The sequence below is a fragment of the Dreissena polymorpha genome, chromosome 2 (assembly GCF_020536995.1).
Source record: "Dreissena polymorpha isolate Duluth1 chromosome 2, UMN_Dpol_1.0, whole genome shotgun sequence".
In the NCBI taxonomy this organism is placed as follows: domain Eukaryota; kingdom Metazoa; phylum Mollusca; class Bivalvia; order Myida; family Dreissenidae; genus Dreissena; species Dreissena polymorpha.
In genome coordinates this window covers 120,854,891-120,872,809 of record NC_068356.1, presented here as the reverse complement: position 1 = coordinate 120,872,809, position 17,919 = coordinate 120,854,891, and the positions used below count along the sequence as shown (strand labels likewise).

Here is a 17,919-nt window from a genome sequence, read left to right as displayed (position 1 = left end):
TATTGGATCTTTTCAACAACTGGCATATGTATTTCACACCTGACCGGCATCATGATATAACATCTTGCAATAGCCTTTGATGGACATCTACTACTGACCAGCTTGATAATTATAAAGTTGCAACACAATAAAAACCACTATAAAGTTGATAATCTTGCACAACACATCTACCTATACAAAATAGCAACACACCATTAGACAAATCACAAAAAGTTAAATTATCATCTTTATATGTATGTTTATAAGTATTATGTATATTATCATGTATAACTTACAAATAATGTTTTGTTTGTGATTTGTGCAAAAAGGTACCTCAGTGAGGTTATTAGGCTGGGTTTTCAGTGTGAAATTTAGGCAGATTATTTTTCAATTAAACTTTGACTATTGTAATAATTTATTTACTGTTATGTCATTCATCAATATCTTACGAAAATAATAAGGATATTTTGCCGCAAATTATGTTTTGCACTGGAACTATTTCAGTTAACATGTATATTATAACATTTCCACTCATATTTATTGAATTACAGTAAATAAAGACTTATTTCAAAGTACATGTTTCAACTATTTATTTTGCTTGTTTAAATATATTACATACATTATTTTTTGGAATCTATTACAATATTCTGGAAAATTAATTTTGGAAAAATTATATTCTTTGCTGGTTTAAATACAATCGATATATTCTTAATTCTATGACAATTTTTTTTAATCGTCATTTCGCCAAACTTTGAACGAGTATCTTTAACACAGCATGTTTGTACCCTTGTAACTGTTGTTGTGCATAAAGCCTTTCTCCTGATTGTGACACTGACCTTTATGTGAATGGCGTAGTTAGTGCATGTGAAATTTCATACTGTGTGATGATAAATTTTATAAATTTGTTTTAGGAATCACGTCATGAACAATAAAATTATTAATCAGAAACCAACAAATAATTTATCCTTACAAAAAATTTGCACAAACTTGCTCACTGTGACCTTGTTTTCTTTTCAAAGTCCAAGGCCAATAATGAAACTCAAACTTCATCAGTAAGTCATGTAGGTGGAGTCACATAACAAAAATATGCTACATGCATGTATATGAAAGCGTTTCATAAAAAATCTCTGGAAAACGGTTATAATAGAGAAAATGTCTCAGTCCAAGGCCCATTACTAAAATAAAAATGTGCCAAAAATCAATGGACCGGAATGAAACTCACACTTAATCTGAAAGTCATGTACATGTACACCTAATATCAGGTCAATATCTTAAAGCATCTTGAAATAATTCCAAGAAAAGGAATGCCTGATGTATGCATATGTAAGTACCACATGTGCTCTGTATAAATCATTTAATGGTTTGCTTGGAGAGCATACCATGTTTCCAGTATGACAATACTAAAACCAACAATATGTTCACAGGGGCAAAAATGTCTGACAAGTATAGAGATTTCAAAATTAGAAAAGTTTACAGTCTATGCAAGCTTAGGGCATATGTCTTGTGATAGGATAAATGTATACTGGTCATCTGTATTCTTGCAGTTCTTAACGTTCAAATCGAATTAAGGCAGTTAAGACACAGTAGCGTCCCCTGCCACAGTGCGTGACGCCATATGTGTATTCTTACCGTCAGTAGGTCAACAGGCTGTATGTCACTAAATCTTTAATATCTCCCAAAGGGTTTTAATTAATTTGGTGAAACTGTAAGCCATTATAAAACATAAAATTAGATATTAACATGGTTAATCTGCACAACTGTCATAATACCACTCCTCTGGACAATGGATGCACGTAAAGTTGCTTCCTCTTCTAAGCAATTTAACATTTGTAAATCGATGCGTAACAAATGGCGGGAGCTAATAAAAATTGCATATAAATGATACTAGGTGAAAGGGGAAAATCAAGCAGACAAAGTTTGAACGATTGGAAATGAGTTAAATACTGAACATTTGAATGAAAATATTGTTAAATTGGTAAAAATTGAGTTTTTAATAGACAACAACAACAAGCTACCAAAGTATTGGTCTTTTGAGCAACAAGTACACATGTAGTGCTCAAGAATTGCAAAAAACACTTTCAGGGCAACAGATAAGATTTTGGGTCAATTTAATAGTTTTCACTGCAAGCTTTTTGCAACAATTAGTTTTTTCCCTCAAAACTATTTGTCAATTTTTTTTTTCAATTTGATCAAAACGTACATATATTTCTTGATCAGATTAGCATGTCATTTTTGGATATTGATAATTCTCAGCAATTCTTATTCCAATTAAGTAATTATAAATTCACAGTGGCAATGGTTGTTTGTAAATATTAGTACTGATTCAATTGTATATTGACGATGATGATGAGTCATTTAATTTCAATCAGTTTCAACACTCCTGCCTTTCAGTCTCAGATCATACTCACATTGCCAAATCCTCTCCATCAATGACAAGCCAGTGGAGATCACGATGGTGTTAGTTAATTTGAGACACGGAATCGCAGCGGTGTTTTGAACCGAATATTTCAGAATCTGTCACCACCTGCGCTATTAAATGTGATAGTATACTCTTTACAATGTCTTTTCCCGACGGTTTGGGTCTCATACTGAATTGTAATATATTGGGCGCGCACGCCGTTTATGAAAGTTTCCTTACCCGACAGCGTTTAACAGAGAACCTTTTCCCGAACTTATTTCGGCTAAAGTAACTTTTTATATTGACACCAGCCTATAGGAACTAACTGAATATATTACGGCCGCACTAAAGGTTGCAATACACTAATTATAATTAAAAGCGGTATGGCGGAAAATGGAACAACTAAAACGACGAAGGATCAATTTCAATTCGTTTTCCATTTTCATAATCGTTTTCTGTACGATTGATTTTTAATTTCAATTCGTTTTCTGTCAAATATAAATCGTAAAAACGATAAAACAAACCTTATCTGTTGCCCTGTGTCATTCACCTTTTTTTCGCAATATGTGAGCACAGTTTGATTCATGGCAACATTTTCTGAGAATCGAGAAAAGTAAATTATTATTTTTTAAATAAATCAAATACATAAAAGTGTTGTGTTAACACTAGGGCAGTCGTCTGCTTTGCAATTTATGTGGAAATTTAAAAGTTGTTATGTAATTGAAACAAAACACTAGGATCACATGTGTGTGTCACGTTAGTACTAGAGCCGGGTTGTTGACAAAGTGATCGAAATTAGGCTACACTCAATATAAGGGAATCAATATAGGTGATTTGTATGATAAATCATTTTATTTATGAAAAGGAAAATTGTCTTCAAGTTTTTTTTTTAATTGTGCTGATGAAGAAATATAACATCAGCCGTCATTAATAATCAAATTGCAATATGAAAAATTACATATTCTTAATATTACTATGTTGGTTATTGTATTGGCTTTTTCCACTTGTGATTCTGAATCACCAATGCAATTTCGCAAATGTTGTTATTGTTTTCATTTTTGACAGGTGGTTAAAACGGAAGTGACCAGAATAAAACATCTCTCTTTTGTCAAATTTAAAGCAAACAAACAGGCAGATTTTGCCAAATTGGTCCGATTATTGTGGAAGACATGACATCAGTTTACCTATCATCTGCCCGACCGCAGTCGAGAGAGGATTCCCGTGTCCGAAAAGAGCAGCCATTTTTTTATTTGACGTCAGGGGCACCTGTAGTGATTCTTTTTGTGTGTTTTTAAGTAAACGTTTGTCATAAAATGATATCGACAACCTTAATTAAATTTTGTGAATAAATAAACTAAATTTCGATATATAATACGAATATTTAAAATAAATTAAATATTCCGACACAACTGCAAACTGAAACCGGAAGTTTATATTGCCTGAGCAACAGCAACCATTTTGGTCAAGCTGCATCATTTGAAACGTAAACAACATTAATTAAGGTATATATATGCCTTGTCTCACAGTGGCATATCTTATGTTGATGCTATTATACATAATCAAATTGGTCACATTAAAAATGTTATGTCATTTTATTAATGCTTTGTGTTTCAATGTGTGATGCCTGATGGATTTTTTTGGACACAAAGTCAGAGAAGTCTATCTAAAAGTTAAATTCATCATTTTGTATATACTTGATTAAGATAACTTCAACTTAGGCTTATATTAAACCGTTTTTACTCTAAGAGTCAAATGTCCAATATAGTTTTGATGTTATTAACTTTGTGCAAATCCATGGCATGGTCAAGCTAGTTGTAGAAGTAACATATATAAAATAACGTGCAGCATAATTATAATTAGGGAATTAAGCCCTTGAAGTCACTAGTGAAAATGCTCTTTTTTAATCATCCCTAACCAACTGACTCAAAATTTGATTGCAACCTTAAATCAAGTGCAGTGTATTAAGAGTATTCGCACACAACACCTTAACACACAGGCTCTTCTCTGGAATGGAATAGCTCCTGTATCACACTCTCATCTTGAACAATGCTGACATGTGTTCTGGGGGCAAGTACCATGTGAGAGAATCATTTTCAGGTTTTGTTTACCTTAAATAACAGATGCAGAATATCGATGTATTCCCCCACCAAACTAGGCTGTTTTTTTCCCCTTAACGGTTCAAAAAATTCCCCTAAAAATTTTTTTTTTAATAGAAAGATGTGTCTCATGATTATAATATCTCAATTCAATTTTAATTTAATCTTGTCAAACATACTAAATTATGAAAAAAAATGAATATAGTGCAAACATGTACAAATGTTATAATGAGAGAGTAAGTATTTTTCCCCCAAAGTAGAAAATCATGCGTAAAATTTCCCCCACATAAGGGCTAAAGGCCCCATCCCCCACAACCCAAAAAAAAACTGCCTTAAATCAGAGTAGATGAGTTATAGACATTGATTTAAACAGTTTTTATTTTTTACCCAAATATGTCTCTTTTGCACTCTATTTTCCCCTTTCATCCAGCGTCCAGCGTCTTCCCTTTTCCCTAAAAAAAATCCTGATTGTACATTCAATACAAATGCAAAACAAACTACAAGAACAGAGAGTGAAAACCTGATGTGACATTGCAATATTTCCTGCATATCACATTATATTACAGTATCTTTTCATTATCAAAACATCATACCTGTTATGAGTAAAATTGTGATTTTGCTTCTTCATTTCATATTCTAATTCATTACATTAATTTGTATCTATTGGTAGATGGAATGTTTTGGAAACAAGCCTGCTGCAAAAAAAGACATTTGCCAAATTAATTTTTAGCTCATCTATTTTTTTAATCAAAATTATGAGTTATTGTCATCACCTTGGCGTCGGCGTCCGGTTAAGTTTTGCGTTTAGGTACACTTTTCTCATAAAGTATCAATGCTTTAAGGTCAAATTTATGGTGTCTGTCCGTCGGAAAACTTTAAAGCGGGTATATACGATTTTGTCAAATATTTATGAATTTATATAAAATGTGTAAAAAACTTATTATATATATATTTCAATATAAATTAAAATAAAAGTTAAGAAGAACACGTGACGTAAAATGTGAAATAAGCCAGATATTTAATTCTGAAATTGAAAACGGCTGTGCAGCCGAATTCGCCAGCATGTATACCATACATGTACGATGTGAATCTAAACTTAGTTTAACAGTTTATTTGAATTCCTGCAACGATATCTATTCATACGACACAGGAACACTAACTCCGATCCTAATACAAAGACGAATGCTTTGGTTATTGAAGGAAAATATGTACGTCACAATCGGCTCGGGGCGCTAATTTGTCTTTGCTGCATTTTATGAAATTCGGCTTTAATGTATAATTTTTCTTGCCTATTTTGTGTTATTGTAATATATTTTATCAATATATTACAATTAAACACATATAAAAAATCGTATATACCCGCTTTAACATTGGCCATAACTTTTTTAATATTGAAGATAGCAACCTGATATTTGGCATGCATGTGTATCTCATGGAGCTGAACATTTTGAGTGGTAAAAGGTGAAGGTGAAGGTCATCCTTCAAGGTCAAATGTCAAATATATGGCGTCTGTCCGTCCGAAAACTTTAACATTGGCCATAACTTTTTTACTATTGAAGAAAGCAACTTGATATTTGGCATGCATGTGTATCTCATGAAGCTGCACATTTTGAGTGATGGAAGTTCAAGGTCAAGGTCATCCTTCAAGGTCATCCTTCAAGGTCAAAAAAATAAAATAAAATTCAAAGTGGCGTTCTCATGAAGCTGCACATTTTGAGTGGTGGAAGTTCAAGGTTATCCTTCAAGGTCAAGGTCATCCTTCAAGGTCAAAGGTCAAAAAACAAATAAAAAATTTCAAAGCGGCATTATCATGAAGCTGCACATTTTGAGTGGTTCAAGGTCAAGGTCATTTTTCAAGGTCATCCTTCAAGGTCAAAGGTCAAAAATAAATCAAAGCGGCATTATCATGAAGCTGCACATTTTGAGTGGTGTAGGTTCAAGGTCAAGGTCATCCTTTAAGGTCAAGGTCATCCTTCAAGGTCAAAGGTCATACAAAAAATAATATGAATTCAAAGCGGCGTTTTCATGAAGCTGCACATTTTGAGTAATGGAAGTTCAAGGTCAAGGTCATCCTTCAAGGTAAAAAAAATATATAAAAATTTCAAAGTGGCGTTCTCATGAAGCTGCATATTTTGAGTGGTGGAAGTTCAAGGTCAAGGTCATCCTTCAAGGTCAAAGTCATCCTTGAAGGTCAAAGGTAAAAAAAAAAAAATTTCAAAGCGGCGTTATCATGAAGCTGCACATTTTGAGTGGTGGAAGTTCAAGGTCAAGGTCAATGTCATACTTCAAGGTCAAAGGTAAAAAAAATAATAATTTCAAAGCAACGTTATCATGAAGCTGCACATTTTGAGTGGTGGAAGTTCAAGGTCAAGGTCATCCTTCAAGGTCAAGGTCATCCTTCAAGGTCAAAGGTCAAAAAAATAATATTTCAAAGTGGCCTTCTCATAAAGCTGCACATTTTGAGTGGTAGAAGTTCAAGGTCAAGGTCATCCTTCAAGGTCAAAGGTAAAAAAAAATACAATAAAAAATTTCAAAGTGACACAATAGGGGGCATTGTGTTTCTGACAAACACATCTCTTGTTTTTTTCAAACATGGTTAAAAAACACAAATATTTATTTTTATTATTTTATTTTTGAAATACTGTCCAACCATCCCACCCAAGAATCCCCCCCCCCAAAAAAAAAAAATTTTTTTTTGCATTTTTTTTTGCATTTTTGGAAGATAATGTAATAAATGACCACACCCCCACACTATACACCCCTCTCCACTCCACCCCTCCCTCCTTTGTGATTGAAATTGAGATAGGTCCCTACACCTTTAAAAAGAAAAATAGATGAGCGGTCTGCACCCGCAAGGCGGTGCTCTTGTTTGCTTCATGTTGTGCGCAACACACAATTAACTTGCTCACTCAGTAATTATTGTTGACATAGTTTAAAAAGTTGAATTGCAAAATAGGGCATGAAATGCCTAAATTAAAAAAAGCCAATTACTAGCCTCTCAAAGAGTGCCTTTTTATGCCCCCGAAGGTGGGCATATAGTGATCGCACTGTCCGTCTGTCTGTCCATCTGTCTGTCCGTTTGTCCGTCACACTTTTTTGAAAAATGCTCATAACTTCTATGTCGCTTCAGATGTAGCCTTCATATTTGGTATGCATGTGTTTATTGACAAGGCCTTTCCATATGCACACAAATTTTGAGCCCTTTGATCTTGAACTTAGGGTCCGCGTTTAGGTTTCGAAATCTGCGTTTAGGTTTCGAAAAATGCTCATAACTTCTTATCAAAGCGTTTATAGCAGGCATATGTCATCCTATGGTGACAGCTCTTGTTTTATTTCAGTAAAGTATTCAAAATGTCTTCATGATAATTTTTTTCAGTAATTCAAATTCTTCACCATGAGCCGGCTTTACGACACAGTGGAGCCATCAGTTATTGACGAGGACATGCTTCAAAAAGCTGTTGAAGAACAGGGACCAAAGGATGAAGCAGGAAAGATTGCTAAAGCTGAAGGAATCGACTTTGCAGATGTTACCTCCTTAAGATTAGAATTTCTAAGTAATATTTTCGAATATATTTGATCAACAATTTTATTTTTTAATTGTTTATTCTAGTAGGACTTAGTACCAGTGAACAATCAGTACCCGTTATTTGTATACTATTGGGTGTAAAAGAACTACCGCATTAAGAATAATATTACATGTTGTGAATACAGACTAACTATGCTGGGTAACTTTTTCTATAAAAAGTAAAATAATAAAAAATATTGAAATGTTTGATTTGAAATGTTGTTGTTGTTGTTTGTTTGTTTTTAAGAAATTTCTTTATATATAGAAGCTCCTACACTTTAGCAGTTAGTTTAATATAGGACTATCTCCCACAAAGCAGGACACCTAATTGGCAGAATCAAAATCAAAATACCTTTATCTTAGTGTAAATTTAATAGTTTGTTTATTTAATCTTGATTGGCTCATAAGCTTTAGGCTAATGGAGACACTCGAGTTCATTTTCTGGGAAAGAACAGTAATTTTTGGTCTCTTTAGAAAAATCTTTCGAACGCTCCTCAGGATGGGAAAGAACCCATGACCTCCCAGATGCAAGGCAAACACCATATCCACTACACCAATGCGGCCATTGTCTTGTATGCACTTTGGATAGTAGTCGCTTATCTGACATCAAATAGTAGTAGTAGAAATAATAAGAATAATAATAATACATGTAATAATTATAATAACAATAATTATAACACTTACATAAAACAGGAAATAGATTGTACTATGGACATATATATTTTTATGGTAATTAATTTTGGTCAGTGTCATATGATGTAACATTAGTTGTCTCAAATAATAAAATTGCATTTTAGATATCCTGGAGATTGACAATATGTGGAGTTTTGAGAATCTCACCAAACTTCAGCTGGATAACAACATCATAGAGAAAATCAAGGGTCTGGATGAACTGGTCAATCTTGTGTGGTTAGGTAAGCTTCCAATCCAATTCTTCCAAGTTTGTTGTTGTTTCTTTTCAGAGAACTTTTAGTCGGTCCCAACAATTTTATAAAATATACTTAAGTTTTTTTACTATAGAAAATAATTACCAGTCTGGCTGTTAATATTGAATTTTTATTTTTTTAAATTAATATTGAATCTACTGACAGTAAATAAGAGAAAGAAAAACCAACGGAGGGCCTTAAAAGTGATAAATCAGGCAGCCCCAAAGTTTATATGGACAGGCTGGTCTGGCTCTAAACTGCCATTTGGTCCGAAATGGGATTTCTTATGTTGAACCAAACGATTTCATCATGTTAATAAACAAGTGTATAATTAACAATTACAACAACACAGCCACACATTAACAAAATAGTGTATGGTTGAAGTTATAATCAAGGACATTTTTTAAATTTGAAATATGTTTAATATAAAGTGTAAGAAGAACTAAAAAAAGGTTTAAAAATAATAATTGATTACAAATAAGATTTCAATATGAACACTTGCCATAAAAATACAAATAGTGCTATGGCAAAGTGCAACTAAGCTGTGTTACCCAGTCGGTGAGGTCATATATCAATATTTGCATGCTGGTCCAAATAGTGGCTGGACCATATACAGGCACTCCTGATTGCCTCTATCAAAGTTTACTGACCTAAACCAGTCATATGAATAAAGGACACATTTATGTTAGGTACTATATTGCTTTTAAGCAAATGTATAACCCAGCATTTGATTGGGCGTAAATGTATTACAATATCGAATAATTTATAATTAATGATAATTTGCTAAATATGTATCTGCAAACTGGGAACTGATTAAATGAAAGTACTGTTGTGCCATGCTGTCTAATGAAGTCTTGATACACATGTTTCAGATCTCTCCTTTAACAACATAGAAATGATTGAAGGACTGGATAAGCTTACCAAACTTCAAGACTTGACCCTCTACAATAACCGCATCTCACGCATTGAGAACATGGATGCCTTGACGGGGCTTCATGTTCTCTCTCTGGGAAATAACAACCTAGTAGAACTTGAAAATGTAAGCAGACCTTGTAAAGTTTGTCAGAATGATACTGGTATTAACATGATGTTTTTAAAAATGACATCTTTAGCCCCTACTGATAATTAATTGCCTTAGAATGATTGGTAATCCTCTACAAAAAGACTTAATATTTTGTGTATATATATTTTTTATTATTCCCTTATAATTTGAAATCGTAATGGGTATCTAGATGAGATATGTTGTATATTTAGTCTAAAGTAATATATCTATTAAACAACGTTTGACATTATGTGGTCATTATGTATTTACCAGTTACCTCATCCATGTGACAATCTTACAAAAGCATGTATATTTTTTTATTTTTGTACATTTTTCATTCGTTGAAATGATGTTTGTTCGTATCTACTTTAAATGCATGCTGTTATTGTACATATATATAAATTACGAAGAGCTGTAAATGCTTAAGTGTAAATCATATGTTCTATTCTGTTCTGATGTGCAGTGCACAGGAACCATAACTCTTGCTTTCATATTTTAGAGTTATTGCCCTTTATTTATTTGTTACATTAAACTTTTAAATGCGGCATATTGTGCATACTTTATAAGGTATAAACTTAACATTGTGTAGGTAGATAGATTTCAATGATGGAAAGTGACCTGCACAAGAGCCATAACTCATTCTTCAATAATTTTGCAGTAATTGCCTTTGCCTTTGTGAATGTTCATGATAAAAATTTGTCCAGGGCATAGCTTTACAATAGTATGATGTATTTAGGCGAAAACTTTGAAGGTATTGGTGGGAAACTAGTTCTTAACACTGAACTGCATATGTCCTCTGACATAGCAGCATGTAGAGGGTATTTCAGGAACGATTGTTTAAGTTCAAGTTGTATGTGAAACATTATTGTATGACACCAGGTGCTGTATCTGAGGAGGTTCAAGGAACTGCGAACATTGAATTTGATGGGGAATCCATTCTGTGAGCGACAGGACTACAAGAACTACGTGATTGCCTACATCTCGTCCATCAACTTCCTTGACTATAGGCTCATAGATGAGCAATCCGTAAGTTGGAAATGCCCTTGACCTTCACACACCTATTGACTGAGAAAATAAATATAACTAGGTAAAATGTAGTTTTCATGCAGGAACTGATATCATTGATTGTTCTAGATTATTGTGCTAGATAATTGTGCGAAATGATTGTGGTAGATTACTGTGAAAGATGATTTTGTCAGATTATTGTGTCAGATGATAGTGATTATTTTGAATGATGATTGAGATAGATGAATGTGTCAGATTATTCTGCTAGATTATTGTGTCAGATGCTAGTGATTCATTTTTGTGAAAGATGCTCCCACTAGATGATCATATCAAATGATTGTGATAGATTATTGTGATTTTGGCAGATGATTTTGATAGATGACTGGCTAGATGATTGTGCTAATGATGGTGGTAGATTACTGCGATATATTATCATGCTAGATTATTGTGATAGATGATTGTTATACATAATTTTGATAGATGGTTGTGAAATGTGATAGATGATTGTTACACATAATTGTAATATATGATTGTGAAAGATAATGGCAATCTTGTTGAAGTGGTTATGCAGTGGACATTAATTGTTCGTTATATTTTTTGTGTTTGAAGTTGTTATTGATTGTTTTGATGTCATGGTTGCAAAAAAGGTAAAATAATGTCCTAATAAATTTCATTTACATACCATACGGTGTTAAACAGGGTCAATGTATGTATTGTAGTGCCATATAATTAATGTATCTTACTAAGTACCATTCTTTATCTAGCATCTATGTTATATAAGAGGAGAAAAGTTAACTACCAGTATACTGTATTTTATGATGTCATGTTGTCTACATGTGAGACATAATTGATTGTTTCTAACTGACATGAAAGGCTACTGACCATATATGGAAAAATATTTGACCTGGCTTATCCAATGAAAAACTAGAATTCTGTAAGATAAAATATGCCAACACATTGATGCATTATTTTGCTTAGAGAATGTTTGCAGGGCATGTAACTTGACTACAAAAGCATGTTACAAGATTTGCAGTCGTAATACAGAATATATTGCAAGGCAATTTTCGTACCAATTTTCTGGAAAAAACAGGCCACTTCATGAGACTTTATTAGATAATACTAAGTTGAACATTTAGTATTTTCATTATCATTCAATCATAAGAAGCATGGTTCTCATAGAATTGACTTAAAAATATCAGAACATAATTTCAAGTGTTATTTATTCACGCCGTCAAGCTTCACAGATACAATCTGATAATCTGTTTATGTGCAGCGTACTGCAGCCATTGAGCCGTACCACCTGAACATAGAGGAGACAATGCACAACGAGCGCCAGGCAGAGCTGGCCAAAGAGAGTGAGGGGAAGAGGGCGGTGGAGGAAGCCACACACAGGGTACGAGAGAGTGTAGCAACGCAATTTTAGCTGTGTCATGCAATAATGGGCCTCATGTCATATTTTTACCTGCCGAGGCAGCAGAAAAGAGCGATAACACTGAAGAACTTGTTAATACTATAGAGCAATAAGTCAATATCTGGGTATACCAAGTCGTATCCTGTATTTATAATGTAGTTCTAGTGTTTAGTCTGAAATGTGACTTGTTTAAGCCTATATATTTAAGTGCCAGTTCATCAAAAGCCTAGGGCTTATAAAAATGCTCTCGAGTCCATATCCTGGGTCGAAATCAGTACTTGTTGTCTTTGAGGGAGATCTAAATAACTCTCCCACAGTGTGGATCAAACACACGACCTCCCTGTCACTGGATGGTCACCATATCCACTGTGTATGTTGTTCCAGGAAGCCTATGTGGATGGCCTGGATGGTCCTGAGCTGTTTGAAGGCATGTATGCTGATGACACAGAGGGCAAGAAGCTCAAAGAGATGCCAGGAGTGGATGACCTCATGGCAACATATCCTTTATCAACATACGTTGGCATTTCATTACTTTTTAATATACTTCAAAGCAGGTTTACACAAAAGGTGTAATTTCATGACTGGCCTCAATGTCTGGAAATCTAGGTTTTATTGCGGTTTTATATATAAACATCCATTTTACTGGCCATTCAAAAACATGTAATTTAAGGCGGTCCTTGAACGGAAATTTTGACCACATGTTTTGTGTGAAAGATTGAATGTAAATTTGTGTAATTACTAAAAGAAAGCAATAATAAAGGTTGGTGCTAAGCAATTATACATCTTAAAAAAATGTATCATAGGGTGAATATGTCACACAATAAATAATAATATAGGCTCTTGTTTATTTCAACTGGACCATGTACAGTTTTGGCTTTTGTCAGAGGTCTGATAATTTTCAATGACTACTTGTAAGGGACATACACAGTTTTTTGTGCAATAGACATGAAATACAATGTCATAATTTTATATTGCTCAATTTTGTGAATAAGCAAACTCATACAACCAATAACAAAACAATCATTCACAAAAAAGGAAAGAAACCCACAACATCAGGATCAAATGTGACAATCACATGGCCAAATCTTGATTACTTTTGGGTGCAAATGTTTCAAGAGATTTTCGAGATTTTTCACCATGCCTTTACCAGAATAAATCTTACAATGGAGATGATCACCAGTTATTCAGTAAGATTGGCTTTGAATCCTTAACAGATGGTCACATTTAGGGAGAAGTTTGTTGGAATCTGCAAGCAGATATTTGACTATGGCCTCCAAGAGAACAACAAACGGCAGGAAGAAGTGAACCAGTTTTGGGAGTGTGCCATGGAAGCGAAAACTGAAAACAAGGATACTGGCATCGCCCACATTGAAAACTTCATGAAGATGAAGAAGAAGGTATTTAGGCGTTGTGTTATGTTACCACTTTGTATTTAAGTGTAACTGCATGATTGAGTTACGATTTGTGCAATAAATTGGTATACAATTTATTAAATTAAATTAGGTCTAGCTCAAGCATGTTTAGAATATATCCCCTAAATCCGTTGGTATTTACCACAATGTGCAAACAATTTGTCCCTGTCAGACAGTTCCTAAATTCTATGTGTTAGAAACATCCTCTAGTAAGAAACAGTGCATTTCAATACTACATAGGATTTTGGACTGTTGCAGTTATCGACTTATCCACGCAAGAGTTAAAGTTGGTCATTCTGTATTTAGGTATAAATAAATAAGTCAGTATTTGGAAAAGAAATTTAGCTCCGTCGGTATTCAGGTTATTAAATTTCAAGTTAAAAAAAGTTACTGGTATACTGTAAACAAATAAGTGAAGTCATAGATTCACTGTTTGTAGTCATTACCATGCTTAGATCCCATAGGAGAACAGTTGAAATAATTAGAATAAATCATTGTTTTATTTAATATACATTACTGATGTGTATTTTTAATCAAATTGTGCATAATATTGAAAGCTAACTAATAATCTCTTCTAACTGATTTGCGTCATGCAAAAATTGGTCTTATGCCATATTCGGCCAGCATAGACCCATGTCAGCATGACATGGTCCACTAATGGGACTAAAAACCTTATAAGACTTTGTAGCAGTCAGGGTAGCTTCTGACTAGATTGCACAAATGGGTAGGCTTGTCTTTAGCTACACTGACTGCATATGGAATAAGACCCGTTTCTGCATGCCGCCGCTCAAATTCTGTTACAGATGTTTGCTGAGCTCAACCATGTCTCTGACAACAGTCTGCTGGAGCAAAGGGTGAAGGAATATAACAAGGAGGTCACGGAACTCTGGGACAAACTGATGGCTCTTGAGCTGCAACTCGTAGACCAGTTTGAGGTAGCTGTCTCCTTGTGATCATAACTTCATTTATTTAAAGCTAAGTTAGTCTTACAATGTAGACACATATTAGTGAAATAAAATTGGTATTTCACTATTTTGTTTGGTTCCTGGCTTACTATTATAGATAAAATGAGCTGCCATCTGTGCTAAACTTTGAATTTTGTTAAAATTCATACCCTTCATTCCAGAATATGAGTTGCGTTATATATGATACTTTCCCCAATTTCTATCATTTTTCTAATTTTATCAATGTATATGACACATTAGAATATAAGAGGCTGCTAAGGAAATGTTTAATTCTCTTTTATGTTTGGTTTAAGATCATAGTTGCCTGTTCAAAGTAAGGGCTCTTCATTATTATGTTAATTTTGTAATATAAGATGAAGGTAAAATTTTTTTTTGAAAAAAAAAATATATAACAGAAAATATGTTAAAATATTGCTTAATGTTATTGCTGCAAAAGATGATTCACATATTTTCATAATAATTGTTTCCCTTTCAATGGATGATTTTAGATAACAAATAATAAGTATCCCTTTTTATGCCCCCGGATCGAATGATCGGGGGTATATAAAATTGTTTTTGGCCTGTCATTCTGTATGCCATTCTGTCTCAAAACTTTCACCTTGGTCATAACCTTTGCAATAGCAACTTGATATTTGGCATGCATGTGTATCTCATGGAGCTGCACATTTGGAGTGGTGAAAGGTCAAGGTCATCCTTCAAGGTCAAATATATGGCTTCAAAGCAGCGCAATAGGGGGCATTGTGTTTCACAAACACAGCTCTTGTTTATAGCCTACACTATAATATAATCAGTGTCATGCAAAAATGTGTCTTATGCCATAAAGCTTTAGCTTGAATAGCTCAAGCCCAGCCTGAGCATCCTTGCAGTCTGTTCAGGATCACCCTTTCAGCTTATGAGAACATGGAACCTTGTGTTACTTTAGAGCTGATAGTTAGACTCTTGGCCAAAATGCGTAATTTCAAAGGTTTGTCTGAAGCTATGTTAGACACATATGACATAAGACCTATTTTTGCATGACTCAGCTGATATACAAAAGACATGTTTATTGTTCAGCCTTGTTGTTGAAATTGTTATGTACGTTTACAGCTGAACTATCAAAATGGTCAGTTGAACTAAAATATGTGTGTTTGCATTTACAATGCTGGGTTATGCTCATTTGCACTCTTCATAACAGAAATTGGTCTTATGATCTTCATTCAATGTTTTGGAGTAATACTGTAAGAGGTCTGCTGCTGGCCCATTTTAATGTCTGTGTATTAAAGGTATATTGATATTTCTTATTGCTCTATAGTTTGACTTCTTCTTTAACTTTATTTTAAAAATTAATTACATTAAATTTATTTTCACAAGGGTATTTAATTTAGTTAACATTTTCATTATTATCGTTTGATATATACATTTGTAACTAAATATTATTGGCCATCTGCAAATTTCAAATAATATGAAAAGCTTAGCTCTTAAAAGGTATTCTGGCCGTTGATGATTTCTTTTAAATTTAATATACAGTGTGCTTGAGTATGCTTGTTTATCTTAAATTAAGTAAGTTAAATATATAAATTATTGAATTAAAACGGGTTATACAAGTAAAACGTATGCTTTTTTTACAGGAAATCATCAAAGAATTTGAGCGCAACCTGCAAGACATGGGTTCAACCGTCATTGAGAATGTACAAGGATACCTGTCTCAGTGCCGTGACCTTGAAAACGCCCACCACGAACGCATGCTGGAGATTGCAATCATCACCCTGGAGAAAGTCGTCAAAAATGAACTGGACGATGAAATTTCAGATGATCTTCGGAATGTAAGTTCCAAAGATATTGATTGTTATATATACATAAAAAATAACAGTTTCATTTGTGTTGTCAGAATTGATTACAGTTTCCGTTTTGTTTATGTACTGTTTATCAGCTTGTTCAGAAATTTAATCAAATGTTCCCACACGCAAAAAAGATCAAACACCACTATTTTAACATAATTCACAAAACCAATCTAGTGTTTATGCAGCATAATTGCTATTTTAACATAATTCACACAAAAAATCGAGTGTTTATTCAGCATAATTGTATCATATCACAAACTGAAAACAAATTCTAATGCAATTATTTCCATTTTCAGCTGTTTGTAGACAAAGACACAATAATAAATGCAGTGACTTCATCCCACGATGTTCACCTGCTAAAAATAGATAACAAAGAGGATGATATTGTCACCAGAATCAACAACTGGATGAAAACCACGATAGAAAAGATCCATTACGAACAAGAAGTAAAACGAAACAGAGACCGTGTAGCAGAAATAAACAATTTAATTGATCACTTGAGAGACGAGATTGAAAACTTAGATGCGTTACAAGGGGCTGGATATTAAGACATGATGAAAATTGTGGTTTACTTAAAGTGAGCAAGTTGTTTCAAGCGCATTTTCTGGACTGAAATGTATGTATGGATATTGAAGGTTACAATTGTTTGGCATATTGATGACCTCAAAACAGTTCATCTTACTATTGCCGTTGTCTAGAACAATGGTGATCATTATCTTACTGCTCCGATTTCCCTCTGGCTGTGCATTAAAATTCTAAATTTCAGTGCAAAGGATTATTAACAAAATCGTCACAAGCTACTGCCAAATAATTTGTTACAGTTTGTTGCTTATTTGATATGAAATAAAACTTTGTTGTAAATTAAGTACCCATTCTTGGATTTTTCACCAGAATGTACAAGTATTGAATGACAGATGAATTGTATGTGTAATTTCTGGTACTAAGTTTACATATTTATATATATTCATCAAGTATTGTATGACTTGTACAGAATGTTTTCTACCTGTGATACTGTTAAAGTAAATAAATGGTACAAAATGAGTTGCATTTATCGGTTGACATCATTATACTTAAGGCACCTACAGTAATCAAATACTTAAATGTTATAAAAGCAATTGATATGTCATTATACATTCAAATTAAAATGATGTAATATGAACAGAGTATCTAAAAAAAATTCAGTCTGTGAAATGAAACTATCACTGTTTTAAAGAACAATTATTTTTCACAAATGTGTCCAATCTACCATTAGAGTCATGGATACCAGTTTGTTCTCAATAACAATAACATGTGTCCTGTT

General features: G+C 33.5%; 2 protein-coding genes across 6 annotated transcripts in view; one reads left to right on the top strand and one right to left on the bottom strand.

Annotated features, from left to right (window-relative positions):
• Nucleotides 1-3,724, bottom strand: part of LOC127868778 (target of Myb1 membrane trafficking protein-like) — a 46,662-nt gene extending 42,938 nt beyond the window's left edge. For 3 of the 5 annotated variants that reach the window (XM_052410848.1, XM_052410845.1, XM_052410849.1), the window contains exon 1: nucleotides 3,562-3,724. In XM_052410848.1, the coding sequence (XP_052266808.1) occupies nucleotides 3,562-3,619 (58 nt within the window). In that variant the 5' untranslated portion in view covers nucleotides 3,620-3,724. The remainder of the gene's footprint in view (nucleotides 1-3,561) is intronic. The other 2 variants (XM_052410846.1, XM_052410847.1) reach the window with 1 other exon arrangement.
• On the top strand, nucleotides 3,684-17,660 carry LOC127868779 (dynein regulatory complex subunit 3-like). Its single transcript, XM_052410850.1, has 11 exons — nucleotides 3,684-3,879; nucleotides 7,850-8,027; nucleotides 8,836-8,952; nucleotides 9,837-10,003; nucleotides 10,886-11,032; nucleotides 12,285-12,404; nucleotides 12,807-12,921; nucleotides 13,647-13,819; nucleotides 14,638-14,769; nucleotides 16,407-16,601; nucleotides 16,916-17,660. The coding sequence occupies exons 2-11, from the start codon at nucleotides 7,868-7,870 to the stop codon at nucleotides 17,165-17,167; spliced, it is 1,578 nt and encodes a 525-aa protein (XP_052266810.1). The 5' UTR covers nucleotides 3,684-3,879; nucleotides 7,850-7,867; the 3' UTR covers nucleotides 17,168-17,660.
• Nucleotides 17,661-17,919: the final 259 nt, after the last annotated feature.